Consider the following 21,577-nt stretch of genomic DNA (forward strand, 5'->3'; position numbering starts at 1 on the left):
CGAAGGCGGGAACGTGGCATGCTGGGAGCTTTAGTTCCCAGGGGTCCCTTAGAGATGGAGTGTTGCATGCTGGGATCTGTAGTTCCCGTGAGCCCCCTAGAGGTGAAGTGTTGCATGCTGGGACCTGTAGTTACCATGGCTCCCTCTGCGATGGGCGATTGCATGTAGACTCCATGGTCTGCTCCAAGGGACGTGGAGCATGGCATGGACTGTAGCAGGTGGCCTTAGGCTGGCCTTCTGCTTCCCCATCTGCAGTGGGCCTGCTATGTTCCCCAAGGCTGCCGATGGGGTGGGGCTGCATGGGGTCTTGCACTCTTAGGGGGAAGGTGCTTCTCAAGGGTACGGCCCTTGCGGAGTGCCCTGTAGTTTGTAGGAGTCCTGTCCATCCAAATGGGCTGGGACCTCCCTCCTCTGGCAGGCCCATGGCCCCGTGTCCCACCCCCACTGCTCATTGGCCCCAAGAATATCTCAGGTCATGGACCCACAAAAAGTCAACACGTCGCCCCATCTCATTGAACAGAAGGACCCCACGTGGAGGAGTCAGCGTCTTGTGATGTGCTGACATCTCCCTGCAGGCTGGTGCAAACAACACCATGGCCACAAACATCTCCATCATGACACTATGCTTGTCCCTTAAAATATTATTAAAGCTAATGTTAAAATATATATATAATATACAGATTAAGAAAAGCGTGTCTGTACATCTGGGTATAGTGCTTAGATTATCCACAAATACACAGTTTGTTTTAAAAGTCATAAGATACATATAGTACATAATCAGCAATAACCCAAATTTAGGTGACTAAATTTAACAACACAATTTTGACAGTAGCATCCAAATATTCACGTACATCTAATTAAACCAATGCCTGACCCTGGATGTACAGGACTCCGCAAGGCTGCACCAACACAACGCTGAGATTGTCAAATTTGCATCACATTGGGAACATTGCAGCCTGAAAAGTCCCATAGATCCTAGACTTAAATAAATTGTTACTACTTTTATTAAAAACAAGTGGCACCAACGCAGAAGGAACTGGGAGGAAAGAAAACAGCCACTGAACAACTCAGAAATAGTCTTCAATATAAAGAAAAGGAATACTTGTGGCACCTTAGAGACTAACCAATTTATTTGAGCATGAGCTTTCGTGAGCTACAGCTCACTTCATCAGATGTTTACCGTGGAAACTGCAGCTTCCACGGTAAACATCTGATGAAGTGAGCTGTAGCTCACGAAAGCTCATGCTCAAATAAATTGGTTAGTCTCTAAGGTGCCACAAGTACTCCTTTTCATTTTGCGAATACAGACTAACACGGCTGTTCCTCTGAAACCTGTCAATATAAAGAAGAAGTTAGTTGCTTGGGAGGGTTGGATTAGATCTGTTTTGTGGGTCTTGCTCTTTTGTCTGCTACGCTCCCCAGCAACAAGTAGGTTCCTCCCCTCAGAGCAGTGGAGGGACACATAGAATTGCTTGAGCATAGCGTATTTTTTAAATAAACAAGAAATTAGTTTCCAAATTCCTCTTTCAGATGCTCAGCCTCAGTGTGCCTGAGAGACTGTTTTGTGAAACTAAGGAGCAGAGGACTGGTTAGAACTGGGTGTATTATACACTGCAAATTCTCCACAGGATTAATTTGGGAACAAGAGGCAAATTGTTAGCTTTTAAACCATCACTAGCCTCAACAGAGAACTGAGCTAAAAAGGCAGTTCAGATTTTCTCTTTTCTATTAAACCCCATTGGGTCTATATTTTTCTATATTATAGTAGTAGGGATAATCCAAAGATTTATTCTCATCTTTCTGGGGACAGTTCTTAAGAGTGTTTGGAAACATAAATATCTTCTGCTAACATTTGCTTCTGACCAGATTTGGAGCTCTCTTGAACTGGCAAGAAATGGTTCACTTGGACACAGCACTCCTCCTTGCTTAAAATGATTTGTGGTGTTGCTTGTGCCCTGCTGAGCAGCTGCACTTCGCGGGTGAGCGTTTAGGTTTGTAAAGCGCTTTGGCACGATCTAAGTTACAAGTTATTTTTGAACCAATGTATTTTGTTGTGATTCACGCCATGTTTTTTTCTAAGGAAATTTTCTAGCTGGCTCAGTAATGGCAAAAACACTCATTTTTTCTGGGCTCACATCCAGTTTATGATCCCATAAGTGAGAACTGTTTGTACATCACATTGCAAATCCACCAGTGATATTTGGTGTAGTTGGCAGAATCTACCAGAGAGCAGCGCAGGGCTGAGATAAAATGGAGACAGAGCTATTTCTGATTCCTAATTGGTGCCTGGGTCAGAATTCAGATTACTGGTGGAGCAGGCTGAGAAAGCTCCTGTTTGCACTATGGATAAAATGGAGGTCAGTCCCTATTGCTGCAAGATGATTACTGATAACCATTCATCACTTGGAAACAAATCTCCATTGTCTTATCCAGCATTAAAAAAACTCAGAACAATCAATGACAAGATGGCCAAATAATTCAGTCGTTTTGTTTTGTAAGGAAAGACAATCCAGTACATTATGATGTTTGTACACTGTTTAATGGTAGTTAACATTTTTAATAGCATTATATTATTGTTACAGTTTCCTCACACACTTTAATACAGTAATTGTATACCTAAAAAAATCCTAAATAAAAAGAAGATCTCTATGTGAGGTGAAAATTGCTCAAGAAAAAACAGACACTCAGAATTGCACAATGCTGTTTAACAGCCGCTTATTGGATTTATCCTGTTGCTTTTGGAAAAGCAGAGGATAGATCCAGGCCTGGTTCAGTGTGAATTTCCTGATCATTCCAGTTTACACCCCATGCATGTTAGGAACATAGGGATTTTAATCCTGGATCAGGCCAGTGGTCCATCTAATCCAGTACCCTGTCTCCAAATACTATCAGATGCACCAGAGGAATCTTGAAGAGGGAAGTTATTGAATAAACTGCCGACAGGGTGAACTTTCTTCCTATCCCTGATAGTTAGAGTTTGGTTTGTGCCCTGAAACATGAGGGTTTATCTTTCTTCCTAATGGACTGAAAGAATAGGCAGGGGATATTCATCTTAAAATGCAGCAAATTGTATAGCTGTGATAAAATGAATCAGCTCAACGGCTGTCTTTTATTAAAGCTACTTTCACAAGTTATTGCAGGCAAATGTGGAAGAGCATTTATAGCAGGTTCTCTGTAAAAATCCTACTGTTTCATTTCATGGACATACCAATTATTTGTGGGGCCTAATGGATAGCGTTATTCACTGTTGGGCAGGGCACTGGTTTCATGGTTGACCTTGGAACTCATCCTCTCCAACCTGCCATAGAATTCTTGGCCTGCCAAGAATAGGCCAAGTTCAGGCATGGAGGTAAGCAGGTATACCAGCCACAATGGAAGTTGCAACTGCTTATCACAGGGCTGAGAAGGGCCCATGTCAATAGCTTCCTGCCATGCATTGCATTTTGCACTACCCTAGTGGCTGCTTATGGAGTGGTTCTGAAGTCTTACATCAGCATTTTCTTCCATCCACGGGGAGGGTAATATAATAAGGCTTCCCTTTTATATAGCACCTTTCAACAGTGGTTCTCAAAGCCCTTTCTAAAGCCAGGTATTAGTATCCCCATTTTACAGAATGGGAAAAAGAGGCACAGAATGGTTAAGTGATTCACCCAGGGTCACATAGCAAGTCAGTGGAAGAACGAGGAACAGAATCCAATTCTCCCAACTCCTAATGCCCTGCTCTAACTGCTAGACATCATTGCCTCCTGAGTACTGCCACTGCCTTCACCGCTGAAGCCCAGGATGGGAAAAAAGTTATGCAGATACACAGGGGAAAGACAAAAGTTTATGATCACCCTAATTGATTAATCTCCTGAATGAGTACCACAGACAGGGCGTGTGACATACACCTTTGCTACGGGCAACTGGGAAAATGGGGAATGCCCACCTTTGCATAACAGACCCTCTGCCAAAGACACATTCATTCTAATAAGGAATTAAGTCATCTTCTTTGATACACAGATGGAACCAGGGGCCCACTCCTGCAGCCCACAGTCAGGCAAAACTCCTGTTGAAGCTAATGGGAGCTTTGCTTGAGTAGCATGGTCAGAATTTGGCCCATGAGAGAGCGCTATATTAGCCGATAAAGACTTAAGCAAGTGTCCTAGAGCCCTTACTGCACATATTAAGCAGAAGTACAGAGATTAATATCTTATTTTCCCCTCTCATTGCATTATGGATAGCTTCTCTGTTGTGAAGGTTGAATCTAGCTTTTTGCTTATATAGCCATTTCCAACCCTCCAGCTTCGCCAAAACTAAAGCAATCCTCATGAAATGGCACAAATATCGTCTCATGCTACATTAGAGATTTTATGCAAAGTCAGACACAAAAAAGACACCGTGTTTCAGAAATAAGAGTTAAAAACATAAGAAGTGAACTCTTGTCCCCATTGAAATCAATAGCAAATTCCTATAGACTTAAACAGGGTCAAGATTTCATCCAAGGTGTTTGCACTTCTTGAAGAATTTGCTAATCTTTTTTTCAATAGCTCATAATATTTCAAAAATCACCATATAATAATAATTCCTAGCTTTTTTATATATATATATATCTATATATCAATATATATTTATATCTAGCACTTTTCATCAGTAGATCTCAAAAGTATTTTACAAAGGAGGTAAGGATCATTATGCCCATTTTACAGATGGGGAAGCTGCAGCACAGACCTGGGAAGTAACTTGCCCAATGTCATCCAGCAGGCTTCTGGCAGTTCTGGGAACAGAACTCAGGTCTTCTGAAGCTGTTGGCCTTCAGAGGACTGGAGCCTTTGACTATTTTCAGAAGGCGAGTGGGTGCATTTCACCAGGCCTCCATGTTGGGAGATGTACCTGTAATTTCAACTGTGAATTTCCTGACCTTTGGACTTCTTTTTTAATTACAGCATTTTATTAAGGTTTTTTCCTTGAATATATTTCTATGTATTTACAGCCTTAACTCCATCTTAGCAGTTGATGGGCCAAATTCATCCCTACTGGAAGCGGGTTACATCTGTGGTGAATTTGACCCAATTACTTTCTCTCTACATATATACAGTACACTAGATTTCTTTTTTTTTTTTTTTTTATAATGCAAGCTCTAGGAGGTAGGTGATAAACTAATATCAGAGAAAATGAACTCATAGCAATGCATATAACACTGAGACATGTAGGAGATGAAGTTACTGCAGTGCATAGATGTGACAGTAATTCATTCCAGCTATTATATATCTCCAGGGTATATTTGAGAAGGTGGCTTGAGAAATGTGCTCTTGAAAGTTCTCTTTTCCTTTCTACCTTTTTCAGAAGGGATTCTTCACCATCCTTTATATTAAGGATACATTTATAAATGGTTAATACATAATTAACAGATGTTTTAATATATAGTTAATGAAAGGTTACAGATTGTCACAATCCAACAGGTCAGTAGGTTGTTTTTAACCAGGACTTACAACCACCTAGAACAGCTTCTACTAAGGTGCTGATAACCATCTTCTATAACACACGCTATTTATATCTGTAACAACTTATCACATCTATTAATCATTTAAAACCCTTTATAAACTACACTGGGGTATATTAATAACTAAAAAGGAACTGCACTAACTGGAGTCTTTTAGGAGTTTGGGATTTTAATGCTACTAAAGTTCCCAAGAAAGTAGGGATGTGATTATAACAGAAAAGGAATCCTGCAGCGATGCCTTAATTAACTAAATAATAGTTCCTGGATAAGAAACTATCTGTTAAAAGTGAATTTTCATAAATACCACTACTGCTATTTCAGGATCTCCAGCCAGTAAATGGTGCTGGAGTCTCTCACTAGCAGCTATTTCATCCCACTGGCTGGGATATTTTATAGTACTGGGAAGCAGATGGAGGGCCCAGAGCTGCTCCAGTGTAAGTCAATTGGACTTTAGCCTAAGTAAGGCGTTCAGGACTGGCCTCATAATGCCCATAGGAATATTTTTCTTTCCCAAATGCAACAGACCAACATTCAAAGCATCTGCAGAAGATGATGTTCATGATGCATATATAGATGGTTTGCATGAACATCACAGACGTCATTCGTTTCCCTTTACATATAACATCACTTTGTTCAGGGGATTGGCAATGGGATTTGGGATATTTCATCTCTGTGTCACCAGTTCAAATCCATCCCATATTGAAAGTTGTTACCATCTGGATGGTTATTTGGTGGACTATGTGAAAATGAGCTTGGTGGTCCCAGACCAGTTTTAGTGGACGGGTGACATCGCAATGGGGGCTAGACGAGTTGGCAGTCCCACTGAAGAAGCCAAGAATTGAATGAACCTCTCTCAGAAGCTAGAGAGGGATAAGTTCTACAACATTCGTTCACCTCCTCCATCTCCTGACTAATGCGAGATTGTTCTACACAGTATAGTTTTAAGTCTTTTATCCAAACCGCTTTTAAATAATTCAGCTGATGGGGCCTTCCACCATTTCCCTTGGGAGACTATTCCACAAAAGAAAAGATCTCGCTATTACGAAGTTTCCCTGATATTCAGCTTTCATTATCCTTAATTTCATCCCTTTCCTCCTAGTTATAGCCCTCCTTACCACCCCTAACAATTCTTACTAAACTGAGGTTACATCCTTGTGCATCGGAGTCATGCCCCATCGTCATCCTGCAGCCAATCCAGGACTTCTTTTAATCTTTCCTCAACCAGCCCAGCCCTCCCACACCCTTAGTTATTCTTGCTGGTTTTCCCTGAATTCCGGTCTCCCTCTTTCTGGTGTGGAGGCGTGTTGGACTCAGTTGAGCATTCTAGGTGTGATCTCATCGGTGCTGGTCTATCACCTCCCTGCTTTGGGACATGAGGTGTCTTTATGAGCAGCACATTTATGGCTTGGGGGGGCACTCTCACTCTTAAATATGGTCCCTCCAGAATAAGGTTGAGGCACGCTGGTGGTGCAGTGCTGGGGAAGCATGCACTGTTCTGTGTAGAGCATTGTATTTGTGAAGCCCATGCTGTACCTGCTGTTTTTAAAGCATTGTCTAGGAGGCGTTCGTCCAGAAAGCAGATTTTGAAGGCGTAGGGGGGCTAACACATATTAAGCGACCATCCCGCATTTACAGTGTGGACTAAGGCACAGAGCAGAATAACTGTGGAATCACACAATCAGAGTGGTCACTCAGATTATATCCTCTTGGTTAGGAACGGAGGGCTGGCAGGGATAGGCCATCATAAAATGCCCGTTTTTTAAAGATAATAATAGCTAGCTCTTATCTATTGCTTTTCCTCAGTAGATCTCAAAGCACTTTACAAAGCAGGTTAATAATAATTACTCCCATTTTACAGAGGGGAAAACTGAGGCACAGAATGGTGACATGACTTACCCACAGTCACGCAATGGCAGAGCCAGAAACAGAACCCAGGTCTCCTGAGTCCCAGTCCAGGTCTCTATTCACTAAGGGGCGACTTCTGTTTGTTAACCCCTGGGTTACAAACAGCACAGGGCTAGAGTGGGTTGGCAGGGCTATTCCAGAGAGAAGACTATATAAGCCATGGTGCTGGTAAACAATTACAAGAGAGACTCCTGAGTCTTCTCTGCAAGTTACCTCCGCTTTAACACTGAAACACAATCTTTCTTCAACGGCCCAATCTGCATATGGGCATCTACGCTTTCAAGGAAAAAGGCTGGTTTGAGGTTATATGCAAACAGCAATGGGAACTGGTGGTTGATCTTATTCTGGAAGGGGTCAAAGTGGCCTTTTTTGAAGCGGGCAACCTTGAGCTGTTGGAGACACGTCATCTTGGAGTCCCTGACCCCATAGAAGGTCAGTGCCTTTTCCGAATACTCCAGGTACACCCCGATCGTGTGAAAGAAGGGCTGTTGGATAACAGATTCGAAGCCACCAAACCAGGCCACGTAGTTCTGTCCATTCCACTGCAGGCAGCAGGATTTCTCGTTCCTCCCCAGGCGGCCTCTGTCGTAGGACTCCCGCGGGTTGAAGTCCTCGGCGATGACGCCGATGCTCACCCAGCCGTCGATGATTTCCACCTCCCAGTAGTAGTTGCCTCGGTTCATCAGGTTCTCGCCCAGCACCTGCTCACAGTTGATGAATCTGGTTGGGCTCTCGGGGTAGCCGATGGGGTTCAATACACGTTTGGCCCCTTTGGTTCCAAACAGCTGGAGGAACTTGTCCGCGGTGTCGCTGTCCAAATCGATGATGAAGGCAACTGTGAAGGAGGGGACAAGCAAACACAAGAGAGAGAATCAGAATAGAATTTAGCACAGAGCATCCCATCCCCCTTTAGCCCCAAGTGGTGAGTTTCAGTGGCTAACGTTACCAGGTCTGTTTCCGTATTATCGCTCTCCAATATCCGGGCAGAGGTATTTCCCACCCCCTGGCCCAAATGACAATAAACACCCACCCAGCTATTGACCCAAATCAGCAAAGCTAAAGAGATGCGTCTTGGGGTATGTCTACACTGCAAGTAGAGGTGTGACTGTAGCATGCGGGAGGGGGATACCCGCATTAGCTTTACTCTAGCCAGCACTGATAACCATAGTAGCGTAGATGTGATGGCATGGGCTTCAACACAGGCTAGCTATAGAGCAGGAGCCTGCTGGGCAGCCTGGTTGCTAGCCCATGCTACTGCATCTCCACTTCTGTTGTTACCTGTACTAGCTGGAGTAAAGCTAGTGCGGGTATGCATATGCATTCTACAATCACACTTTCCCTTGCAGCGTAGACATGCCCTTAGTACGGTGTCCTACTGGCTGCTGGATGATCATTAGGAGAATTCCAGAGCAGAGAGCCCTGCCCCGAGAACTTCCCACCACCCCCACCCCTCTAGGAATTCAACCCTGCCTATAGAAAGCAAAAGCATTCCTGCTGATTGCAGCTAACATACAGTGTCTGATCGGATGGTGCGTGTTAGGGTGATTAGTCACAGACTAAGGCAGCAGATTATTAGCAGGGCCAGAAACAACATGAAAGACCAGCTCTCTCTGTCTAGCAGAGAGGTTAAGAGGCGTATTCTGAATTTACCATGCAGCAGATTTATCCATTAAGATCTTCTTAATGCTGCAGAGAACTGCACAGACTCAACCCTACCCCCAATAAATTGACCACATGCCCTTGCACTGAGAAGCTGAGCAGGTACCCACCATGGATACTGACTTTGAAAGAACCAACAGATTTTTTATGGCTGGTCTTGTTCTCTAGGGCAGCAAGGGGCTGGGGGGACATGGAAGCAATAGGCCTCCTACCACTGAATACTGGAGCAGCAGTAATTGGCCCCAGAAGGATAATATTTAATCCCAAGGGATTTCTGTCTGGTCAGAAGGAGGGTTATGGCCTAGGGCCTTGTTGGGTGTTTACAAAACAGGAGTTCAGTTGGGATAGAGTACAGGCCACCCTCCCATGCCCAGGAATAAGGCAGAGTGTAGATCCACGAAGCCCAGGGGATCCAGCTTGCTAGTGAGATGCAGAGGAGTCATGGGGAACAGGGAGGTCCTTGAATTTCCCGCCGGATGAGGCGTTCGTGGATTGGATCCATATCTGCACAGGCCCGTCTTCCCTGCAGAGAGTGACCAGCAGAGTGGTGCAGCAGCTCCTCCAAGAAGACTGTTGACAAGCACTAGAAAATCGCCCTTGGATTTGTGAGTAAAACCCTGTCTGCGTGAACAGACGAGGAGCAGAAAACAAAGCCGGGGGAAGAGAGCAGAGATCCACAGTAGTGTAAAGGCGAGAGATGGCTCACTGGGAGGGATGCAAGCTCAATCCCTCTTCCCCCCTCTGCGAGCTAGTGCTCCACCATGCGCTGCTGGAGCACAGTCTGTCAGATCGAGTCTCTTTCTAGCCCTTTTGGTTCTACAGCTGGTCTTTGTGTGGCAGCTTGCCAAGCCCCGCACAGTGCTTTGAGTGTCAGTCACGGTGTCTGAATCAGGCAACTTTTCACTGTAGCCCTCTTCGGTTAGCCTGGCTCTTCCTTGGGCTCTTTTGATTCAGAATTTTGTCCAGCTTTAACAACTTCATCTATTCAGCAACCGAATTATCCACCTGCCTGAAGCCATCAAACTGATTCAAAACATAGCACGGAATTAGTGTTATTCTGATTACAAATTATTTGACTCCAGAGGTTCCGAGCTAATTAAACAGAAGATAAAATTCTTCTGTATCTGAATTAAGTGGAAAGCGCTTTAAGTGCAACAGCGTCTTGGCTAGGTCTCCCCGAACTGGTTTGGCAGAGCTACATATAGGCTGAGTTTTTAAGACTTTTGCTGGAAGGCAAATGGACTCCCTTTATTAGCTGTATGGTATTTATCCCAACAACATGGACCAGACCCTGCCAGGGAGCAGACATACAAACGCAGCTGCCAGTACAGAAAGTTTACATGTCATCAGTGCTTTGAGCAGAAAGGGGAAATCCAGTAACTGACCTTAGCAACAGAAGCCAAAGCAAAAGTCAGGGTCTTACATTTCAGGAAATAGTCTCTTGTCTCCAAGCAGGCTGGACTGTTTGATTTGTCCGAAGGTTGGAGCTCAGCGACTGCTGCCAGGAGAGGAATAAAAGGCGTCACCATCGAGCTACTTAAACAGCAAAGGCAACAAAGCCCCCGTGAACGGATGCTGCGTGAATCTCAGAGGGAGGTGCAAAGCCCCGGGCCTCACAGCTCAGGGTGCATCGTGCTACTCCTGCATTTAAAAATATAAAACAAAGACCAAAAAAGGAACATCCCTGGGACTCTGTAACATTCATGCAGGGTCCTATGACAGATGGTCCTGCTGCTGCACTGCCAGCCAGCCAATAGGGGGCACTAACAACCCAGCTCTGTCTTCCTAGGCTGAGGCCAGAACGCAGTATACACAACACAAGGCAGATCCCTGTTGGACTGGGCTTAATGGCAGGCAATGGCCACATGTGTTCCGCAGGAGGAGACGGGTGGGGCTGGGAAGGGAATGATTTTGATGGGTCTCCAGGAGAATTACAAACAACGGAGAGCTGAACCAGTCATTAAAAGCTAAAATGGAGCTGCCTGAGTCTGTCTGAAACTCAACCAGCAGCTTCGGCTTCCCCCCCTCACCCCGGCAGGACGGAGAGTCCGGGAATGAAGTGGTCGGTCTGTGTTCAAAGGAGACAAGTCTCCCTTTCATAGGAAGCCTCTTGGGGGAAGTTCCCCAAACCACCCAGCCACACCTAGCTCCAAGCCTGTTTGTTGTCTTCTGACTTTCTAGTCGTTGTGGAAACTTCATAAAACCCCCAGAGCGAGGTGTGAGCCCAGATGGCAGAGGCTGACTGAGAGACTGATTATGCAGTTGCAGCGTAACCATGCTGTACAGTTTCCAAGGCTGTGGGGCCGGGTAGGGAGCTCTTCACGGTTCTGCCCTGAGGGTGCGGGCTTCTCACATTCATTTGCTAGTTGTAAAAGTTAAACGGGGACTCTAAAGAGCCTCAATGCTCCGTGTGCACGCTGGGGAGCAATATAAACCTTGGCCCACACAACAAGGAGCTAGCGCATGGTGGCTAAATACACACCTTCTTGCATCCCATGGAAACAAGACTCTTCATACCCCTTCCCCAGCAATTGGTCCCACTGGTTCTTGCATGCAGTCACCAGCAGCTCCTTCATGGCACACACAGCCTGGCTAGACTTGGTGAAGCTCAGTTCCTTCTGGAAGCTTGGACACAGGGAACTCTTTTCCTCAGCTGCCATTTTTAACACCTGGAACTCCTGAGCCAAGGACACAGGGATCAAAAGACTTAAAGAATCTTGGGATGCGTCTTGTTCCACCACCACACCCCTTCCCGAAACACTCGTGCAGTGATTGTTCCCAGGACCCAGCATGAAGACAGACATGCAACAGGGAGGGAACGACTTCTCTGGCCATGTGTCCCTTAGTCAGTTTCAAATCTGACTCAAGAATATCACATACAACAGTATCTCCTCCCATCAAGGACCATTGCCCCAGCTCCACAGCTGAGGATCGCTCGCGCTGCAGAGATTGCCTCCATGCCAGGGGCTGCTTTGTGCATGCCCACAATAAATTGCCCATTATTTCCCCCCCTTTAATTTTCCAGTGAATGAAAGGAGGCGAGTTAGTTCAGATGCAACCCAAAAACCCAATATCAAACTCACTGTAGTGACCTTTAATTATGGGCCTGAGCCTAGGGCGTCATTTGAACTGGGCCTTTTCCAACAATTCACCCTCTTCACCTCCTATTTCCGTTCACCTGCTACCCGATTAGCATGGCCTTAGGAGGCACAAGTCTACAGGCTTTGTCCCCACACTGCTGCATTGCAGATCTGAACCCTCTATTATGCATGTGTAACACCAACAGACCCTGATTGTCAGCAGGCAGGATCAAACCTGGGACCTCTGGAGCTTACTGCATGAGCCTCTACAGCATGTGCTAAAAGCCACCTGGCTGTAGAGCAGACTCATTATTCTCTAAGTGGTCTCGATGCCACTACATGGGATAGAGCACCACACCCAGGAGGTGTGTGGGTTACACATGCGCTGTCATATACCAGCAAGGATCGCTGGCATAGTTTAACCTTTGCCAGCTCCTGGGCCCTTGTTCTTCACAGAGTCATGCCCTCCGTTATAACAAAGGTTTAGTGTTAACAATAATTTGGGAAGTATCTAGCTATGTACTTGGTGCAGGTCAGCATGCACTCCCAGCACCCCGCCGCTCCCACCCACTCCCAGCGCCCGTTGCTGACAGTGAACCTCTGCTCCCTGTGTTTGTCTATCTTCCATTTGCAACCATGAGTGTGGGCAAGTTGCTCCCTAGCAGCCTGACCCAAAGGCCCCTGAAGGCAATGGAAAAATGCCTGTTGTCTGCAGTGGGCTTTGGGTCAGATCCTGATTGAACAATGGATTAGCCAAGAGCTGCACTGCAGTTTGGAGGGAGAGGGGCTTGGAAGTGTCACATTCCAGCTCCCCAAGAAGGGCTAGCGGAGATCAGTACCTCAGGTCATTTGTGACTTTTAACCCTGCCCCAGCACTTGCTCTGCTCCTGGCCAGTCCCTGCGCACCTGTAGGAAGTAAATGGTATCCGTGCTCGGAACCCGCTCCAGGTTCTGCCTGCACTGAGCCAGCTTGGCACGCCTCTCCTCCTTCTGCCGGAGATCCCCTTCAGCCTCAATCAGCATGGATCGCTCGCCATCCTCAATGAAGCCAGTCACCTCTTTCTGGAAGGTCACCAGAGCTCTGGATGCTTCATTGAAGAGCCTGCTAACATTTTCCTTCTCCTTCAGGGCGGCGCTCTATGCACACAAAGATGGGCATCTGCATTATTAGTAATCAGCTTTCCCCTTTCTATACCTCAGTTCACGGAAGGATCTCAAAGCTCTTTACCAACAGCGGCAGTTCATTAAGATCTTGTCTGTACTGGGGTTTTTGGCACCAATGTAGCTGCACCGGAGCAAACCACCACTTGCACTAGGGCACTGTGCTTACATTAAGGGTTTGCACAGTGCAGCTGACGTGGTGCCACAAAACGCACTCCAAGCAGTGTAGACAAGACCTGTGCCACACCCCACCCCTCTGAGGTCGGCAGGTGTTACTGCCCCCATTTTACACAGGGAGAAACGGGGGCACAGAGAGGTGAAGTGAACCAAGGTCAGACAGGGGGGCAGTAACAGAGGCAGGAATAGACCCCAACAGACTCCACTGTGTCCCTTTGCATTTCCATGGAGCATGGCTGCACTTGTCCAACTTGTTTCACTTTGATCATCTCTCCCTTCACTTCCCCCACCTCTCTCCACAGGAAATGGCAGTTCAGCACTTTCCCTCAGGCTGTGCTTTGCTGTCTCATGCAGAGATGCAGTTAATGCCAAATCCACAGTCTGGTATGTGATCAAGGCATCGAACAGGCACAATACCTCCCCAAATGGGAGCAGAAAGCGAGGTGAACGGTAGAGGTGAATGGGTGACAGACAAGCAACCCTGGAGTATAATCAGCCTGCTAAAAGCTTAGGTATGTGGCTGCCATGGCGACTGACCGGGCTAAAGGAAATACCTCCCCAACTGAGTTCCTCCCGGGGAGCAACCTCAGTCCCAGAAACGGTTTCCACAGAGGCAGTATTTCCTATCCTGACAACATTCCAGATTGGGGGCCGTGTATCAGGTCAGATGGCCCCGGGGAAGTCAGATGCCAGCAGGCTGGGTGGCCACCATGCTTTCCGAAAGCACCTGAGCACTCCCGAACTGGGAAGAGCCGCCTCTAGAAGTCTCTCCGAAGTCGCTCTCGGTTCTAGGGGGGCTCTCCAGGGCATTTGTTAGAGGACGAAGTTCAGAGGGGAGGTGGAAGGGAGAAGAAAATGCTCCAAGCTCAGCTCAAGCCCTGGGCAAGATAACAACAAGATCATCTTACTTTGATGAGCTCCACGGTCTTCCTGGTCTGCGCGACGGTGACTCCCAGCTCATCCAGCTGGTTCTCCACGCAGCTCAGGATCTTGGGTCGCTGGGCCTTTAAAACAAAAAGGATGAAACCAGCCCTGCTGAAAGGTGCGTTTAGCTGCCATACCGGGACTGCATTCCAAACCTGAGCCTTCCGAATGGGTGCGGCTTATACACATCACCTGCAGGGAGCCACAGCACTCGCTCCATCACTAAGGTTACAAACACTTTTTCCCCGATAACCCTTATTTTTCACAGCCACCCCTCTAAAGCCTGCCAATAAAAACCAACTGAGCTGAAAATCAGGAGGATGCCTCTGAGGCCAAGGCAGAGCTTTTCTACCAAAATTCAGGCAAATCGAACAGGGGATTCCAGAAATCAAGCAGGCAGTCCGTTTGCAAATGCTGAGTCCTTCCTTCGTCCTCACATTGCAGCAGAGATGGAGACACCGATGGACTCCGCCTTCCCTTGGGGCTCGAGCGGCCCAGGAGAAATTTGGGGTTCTTTTCTAGAAGGACAAAATCCCAGAACTGTGGGGCTGGAAGGGACTTTGAGAGGTCAGTGAGGTCAGCACCATGCGCTGAGGTAGGACCAAGTAAACCTACACCAGTCCTGGCAGGTGTTTGTCCAACCTGTTTAAATGAGCCGCTCGCTGCGAGCAGGATTCAAACTTGTGCAGGTCAACCCCATTGGCTTCCAACACTGCAAGCTTCCACTGCGCCACTCTGCTGAGCACTACGCATGGGAACGACCCCTACAGCGAGCCAGTCGAAGCATGGCAGTTCCCGGGGCTCGCCCAACTGGATGGGGCATTTCACGGACCCAATGGACACCCGTTACGCCAGTCGCACCTTCGTACCCCCTATTAACCAATGCTCTGAACAGCTAGCGTGTGCATCGTCAGCACCTTGCAGGGCGGGAAACTCACCATGCAGGGTGTTCCACTCAACTCCTGTGCTCATTGTCTTAATAGCTCCTGCAACAGGGGCCAGGGAGGGGAGGGGCACACCTATTGGCAGAGGCAGGGATGGGGTGTCATGCTCATTGGCACTGATGGGGGGGGTCAGGGAGGCTTTGTGGATGGGTAGAGTGAAAGGGGCATGCAGGAGGTAAGGGGTACTGTCGTTAGGGAGACAGGGAACCATCTCTGCCCCATCCCAACAGGCCCCACTGCACAGATCCCCCACTTGAACTGGTGAGTCAGACTGGGACTGGCAGCCAGGGGCATGAGGATATTTACTGGAGCTGAAGAGGGGGAATTTCTGGAGGGGGAGGTGTGGATGGAAGGGCAGAGATGACTCCCTCAACAGCAATCTCTTCCTGCTTCCCTCCCCCGCACCTGACCCATGTCCTGCACATCTAGGACTCTTATGGGGCCCCCTATTAATGGCCCCCCAGAGTGAGCAGGGCTATGGTGGCATATGAGGGAAAGAGGGTTAGGGGCAGGTGGGTGTCGAAGGAGTAGGAGAAAGCAAGAGGGCAGTGGCACGGTCCCAACAGACCTGCTAGGACTCCCCAGGCAGGGGAGTCGTTCTGTTCCAAGTGTCCAATCGGCCCCATCTCCCTTAGACCACACCCCCATCCTTTGCTACCTCCCGCTTTAACAACAATGGAAATTCAAATGCAAAAAACTTTGTTAAACACGTAGCAACAGCTGCAGCCTCACAGCAGTGTAGTGAGCTCCCCATCCCCTTCCAGAGCGGGGATTTGACATTCCCCAGCATCCTTTCAAAGGGGAGAGGACTGCTGCTGAAGGTCAAAGGTTGGATAACCAGGAAATGCTGCGTAAAGGCCCCTGTGCGCCCCATACAAGAGGGTCAGCTTCACCACAACACACATTAGAACATGTGCAGCTGTGCTGGGTGTGTTGGAAGCATCACCTTAACTCTGCATTGCCTGGTGTTCTAATGGCTGCAGTGTGCGTTGTGTCCTCAGGCCAATGCACCTGTAAAGGGCATGAGGGGCGGGCCCTTGACTCCACATTTCCTGGGTGTCTGAGGTTTGAGTTTTGAGAAGAAGACTCTCCCCTTCGTGAAGGTTGTGAGGGGCACAGTATGTGGCTGCAGCCACAGCTGCACACGAGCAACGTTCTCGGGGTTTGGATAAACATCGGCCTGAGAGAGGCGCATTGAGAGCAAGGCACAATATGCTGTCGCTCGATGAAGTGAAAAAGCCAGCCACACGCCAAACCACACCAACAGCACGGCACATGCCAGTGGCTGAGAGCATAAGAAGGCCAGAGCAGGGAGAGATCTTACCTGGGAAGCTGCAGAACCCATGGGAGGGAGCGGGGAGGGTCAATGAAATTGACATTGACACGATCCAGGCTGTTTATGGCAACTTCAGATCCTAATGCAGCTGCCTGATACCTCTGCCCCCAGAAGCTGACTCCACCCTCCTCCATTGCCAGGTAGCATCTTGGACTAATCTTCCTGATGCATGGGGGGTGGTGAAGCATGATCCTTAGCATTACCCCCCTTCCCATCCCTCACATCAAACCACTGTGAGTAGTTACATTAATATGAAAGAGCCAACACTGTCCAGTAGATTGTGCCTCCAATATGATCTGCCTTAAACATGCTAGATCCGGTGGGCAGAGTATTGTTTGCCTAAGGCTGGCAGCTCCTTGGAGATCCTGCCTTCCTCTGTGTTCTCCACCATGCAGATCACACCGATGGCACTCAATAATAAAAGGCAAGAGGATTTCTCTGCAGCAGGAGGGTGGCCTCAAGAACCAGATGAAATAGCATGTGTTAATTCCACCCCAGTACTCCCCACAATATATCAGATCAGTGATCGCCTAGGTTTGCCTCTAACAACTACGCCCACTCAGAGCTTCCTAGCACCAGCGGGAATCAGACTCAGATCCATCCGCTCCAATAGCACAGTCCCCTGCCACTTGAGCTGAAGGAGAATCCCCATGAAGTGGTAGCAGTATAAGAGCCATAACACAGGCACTTCAGCAACTCTGATTCTAACCAGTAGAGGGCAGTGGCCATTAACCAGGTCATGGCAACGCCGGGCAAAGCTGCCCCTCCTCTCTCACTTTGGGAACTTCTCCCAACTACTGCAGATGACCCAGAATGAAACTGACAGCTCAAGGAAACCTTGTGGGTGAGAATTTGGTGGATGAGTCAAACCCATTTGGGAACGGGAGTGATGGAAAAATGCCTGCCGACAGAACACAAAAGACGAATGGACAAGGATTGGAGTCTGGGAATGGAGCCAAAAGAAATAAAGGACCTGATTTAAGATACTGTGGGAAAGAGACGCAAGTGGACAAATTGCTCCCAGGTTTAACTCAAGTGAAGGCGATGGAGTGAGGCCAGGGATGGATTTGGCCCAGTACCTCCCAAAGGAACCTGTATATGCCCAAACTTTTGTTTCTGCCTCCTCCCCAAACCCACACATAATCAGTTACATTACCAGATCTCTTGCATGTGTGTAATCTGGCAGCACAGATGGAACCCTTTGTAGCAGTCCAGTTAAACTATTATTTTTACTTAAAACCATCTTGTCAGTGGATTTTCCAATGCGGATTTCCCCCCGCCTGGCTGCAGCTCCAGGGAATTGCAGAGAACAGAGCACAGTTTTCAAGTTAACAAGCACAGAGTGTTCTGGGATTTTGACACCTTTTTCCCCTTCCCTCTCCCTCCACTGGCAAAATCCTACCTTGACTGTTAGTCAGTTTCACAGTACAGTGCTTATGTCATAGCACTGTGCTTTAACAGGTTTGGTCCTACATGCATGAAAGGGGCCAAACTGTGTTCCCAGCTTGGAAAACAGACAACCCCCTCCCCAACCCATGACTTAACTGATATTTCAATCCTGGGCTCCCCGCATACAGACCTACCGATGCCCTTTAATCCTGCCCTGCAGCATCACTAATATTCCAGTCCTGGGATACCACTCTGCCAATGCCCCTCAATCTAGACTCACAGCCCCCTGCAATCCCACCCCTGCGCTTCCCCCCGGCTTGACCGATGCCCCTCAGTCCTGACCCATAGCCCCCTGCTATCCCAGTGCTGGGCTCCCCCCACCCAGCCCTGTCAATGCCCCTCAGTCCTGACCCACAGGACAGCCCCATGCTATCCCAGCTCTGATGCCCCTCAACGCAACTCTCCCTGCTGTCCTGGCCCTAGGGAGCAAACCCCACAAGGGTCTGGGCGCCCAGCGTGGCGAGGGCTGTTCAGAGAGGTAGCAAGGTCCCCCCGCAGCCCCTTCTGTGCCCCCACCTTACCTCCTTGTGCTCCCGCTCCACCTCCACCGCCACCACCTCGTGGCTCCGGTGCTCCTGGCCCTGGCACAGCTGGCAGATGCAGGCCTGGTCCGTGCGGCAGAAGCTCTCCAGCGGCCGGAGGTGCAGCTTGCACAGGCTGTCCTCGATGCGGCGCAGCGGGGGCACCAGGCGGTGGCCCTGGAAGGCCGGGCTCCGCAGGTGGGGCTGCAGGTGGGGCGGGCAGAAGGAGGCCAGGCACACCAGGCAGGACTGGGCCGCCGTGGCCCGCCCGCCCTCGGGGCAGACGTCGCACAGCACCGGCTCCTGCCGCTGGGGGGCGCCGCAGGGCTCCGGCGGGCCGGGGGCCGCCTCCTCCCCCGGGGGCGCCGGCGGGGCCACGGGGCTGCGGGCGCCGGGCGGCGGCTGGCGGAGCTGGAGCAGCTCGCACAGCGTGTGGTTCTTGCGGAGCTGGAGGTCGGCCGGGAAGGGCTCCTGGCACAGCGGGCAGCGGGGGGCGCCCTGGCCGCCGCCCGCCCCGAGCCCCGGGCGGTGCCTGTGCGCCCCCAGGCAGCCCAGGCAGAAGTTGTGGCCGCAGGGGATGGTGACCGGGTCCTTCAGGGCGTCCAGGCAGATGGGGCAGCCGAAGGGGGAGTCCTGCGGGCTGGGCAGGCCGCCGCCGCCGCCGCCCGCCGAGCCGCCCTCCATGCCGCGCCGACGGGCTGCTCCCTGCGAGTGCGAGGAACTGGGGGCCTCGCCAGCCGGGAGCAGGGCGGCCAGCTCCGCCCAACAGGAACTGGTGTCAGAGCGGCAGCCCTGGGGCCGGCTCCAGGGGGCGGGGGGCGCGGAATCCCCAAGAGAAACGGAGGTGGGGGGCAGGTCCCTGCAGCGGGGATCCGCCCGAGACAGAGACATGGGGGTACCCCCTGGAGCAGGGATCCCCCAAAACAGTGGTATGGGGGTACCCCCTGCAGTGGAGATCCCCTCATCTCTCAAGAGAAAGTGACATCATGGGACAGCCCCCCTCCAGCACGGATCCCCCCCCCCAGTGCACTCACTGACAACAGGGGGGCGGGGATTGAATAAAAGGTCAGTTTAAGTGTCAGAATTAAAAAAAAAAAATCAGAGCAAGTTTCCTCCCCACCAAGCCTTCTCTCCATCACCAAAGAAGAGCGACTCTCCTTCCCCTAGAGAGGAGGGCTTCAGAGCAATCTGGGGCACATTGGCTTTCCAGGCCCATTGTCATGGACAGAGGCTGTCTTTCTGTTCCCTGCATGTACAGCTCCTAGCACAGTGCGGCTGTGAGCCATGACTGGGCTCCTAGGTGCTGCCTTAATACAAATAATAGCAGCAAATGTCATGGAGACTCAGACAGGCCACACCCCTGCAAACACACAGCATGAGCAGTCCCTCTGGAGTTAATGGGACTATGTGCACCTGGAGGATTTGGCCTGGGCATCAGTGCTAGTAGGATTCGGGGTTGTGTATGGGGTTTTGGACACACCTGGTCACAACTGCTGCTTGCTCAGAATCCACCATTTTCAGCCCATTAAACATAATCTGCATCAACCTACCTACAGCCGGGGAGCAATGCACCAAGTCTCCCATGGGATTCCTCACATGCCTCCAGTTGCTCATGTGTGTAAGAGTTTGCGAGATTGGATCCCAGCCCAGGGTAGTTACACAGTGCCAGTCTCTCGAATTTCTATGTGCTGGAATCCAGTTACTAGGCCAGCCATTGATATCAGGCCATTTTTATTTCTCTAGTATCAGGTCAGTTGTATAAATATCTCCTGCTGGACAGTCAGTTTTCTGTGTGTTTGCTTTTAAGGTTTGAAAACACCACACCCCTGGTTGGCTTCGAAGCAAGCAGAGCAATGAGATACAGGCCTTTTCCTTCTCATGTCGTCCCAAACCCTTTCTGCTGGGGGTGTGAGACAGATTCCTTCCCTTCCTCTCCGAGTCAGCCCCCCTGGCCTGGCGCCTTGCATGCCCCAGGCCAAAATCACTGCTGGCGGAGGCGGGCGCTGCTCCATTGAAGCCAATAGCCGCCAGTGTTGAATATGGCCATCTGCTATTCATGTTCTTCCGAGCATGGGAGCTGGTGTGACAGGGGACAGTGCAGCCTCAACAGAGGGCAGGAGGCAAATGGCCAGCCAGTGTCAGGAAGGGTGCCCCCTTCCATGGCTGCTCCAGATGCCACCCAGGTGAAGGGAGTTGGACAGGGGCTCTGTGGAGAGCCGGAGCTATGGGGCGGTACCCAGGCTAAGGAGCTGGGTGATTTGCTGCTTAACTTTTGTCCTCCTGAACAGGGAAAAATAAAAGCTATATGGAGACCTGGATCCCCAAAATTCTGCCACTTCTCCCCCCTCCCATCCCCCTTGCAGCCCAGGTCTCCCTGCAGGGCAGAGCCTCCCTCCCAGCCTTCACCCTAACTGGCTCATTTTCCTCCCACCCGAGTCTTTGAGCTTCCTCCCAAGTCAGGCAGCCCTGCTGCTCCAGCTCCCTTCTGCAGCCCTGCCCGCCCAACCCTGGGGTCCAGCTCGCATGGACCCTGCCTGAGCCAACCTCTGCGAGGGAGTGATTGGACATTGACATGGAAGCATGATGGTGGATGGAAAGCCGGGCAGGAGAGCGTTTGCAGCAGGGGCTGCTTGAGGTGAGCACAGATGGGGCAGTAGGGGCCTAGTTAACTCACTCCCCACCTTTTTCCTGCCGACTCCCTTCCTCCCATGCAGATCCAGTGGGATGCCCCAATCTCCACAGTTGGATGCGGGGTGGGGAAGAAAGAAGCACTAACCCTAGAGCAGGGGTGGCCAGCCTGAGAAGGAGCCAGAATTTACCAATGTACATTGCCAAAGAGCCACAGTAATACGTCAGCAGCTCCTCAGCAGCTCCCCCCACCACCTTCCCCTCCCTCCCCGCACTTCCGGATCAGCTGTTTCATGGCATGCAGGAGGCTC

The 21,577-nt window shown here is 49.8% G+C and overlaps 1 protein-coding gene across 2 annotated transcripts; it reads right to left on the reverse strand.

Moving 5' to 3' along the window:
* Nucleotides 1-5,361: 5,361 nt before the first annotated feature.
* On the reverse strand, nt 5,362-19,663 carry TRIM47 (tripartite motif containing 47). 2 transcript variants are annotated; one of them, XM_048819308.2, is made up of 6 exons: nt 18,639-19,663; nt 14,373-14,468; nt 13,033-13,263; nt 11,529-11,724; nt 10,470-10,541; nt 5,362-8,222 (listed from the first exon to the last, which is right to left on the reverse strand). In XM_048819308.2, exons 1-6 carry the CDS (start codon nt 19,527-19,529, stop codon nt 7,597-7,599), a joined length of 2,112 nt encoding a protein of 703 aa, XP_048675265.1. In that variant the 5' UTR covers nt 19,530-19,663; the 3' UTR covers nt 5,362-7,596. The 2 variants fall into 2 exon arrangements, with proteins under 2 accessions (XP_048675265.1, XP_048675264.1); XM_048819307.2 differs by having other exon boundaries at nt 10,470-10,544; nt 18,639-19,658.
* Between the last annotated feature and the right edge of the window lie 1,914 nt (nt 19,664-21,577).

The sequence above is a fragment of the Caretta caretta genome, chromosome 14 (genome assembly GCF_965140235.1).
Source record: "Caretta caretta isolate rCarCar2 chromosome 14, rCarCar1.hap1, whole genome shotgun sequence".
Classification (NCBI taxonomy): Eukaryota; Metazoa; Chordata; order Testudines; family Cheloniidae; genus Caretta; species Caretta caretta.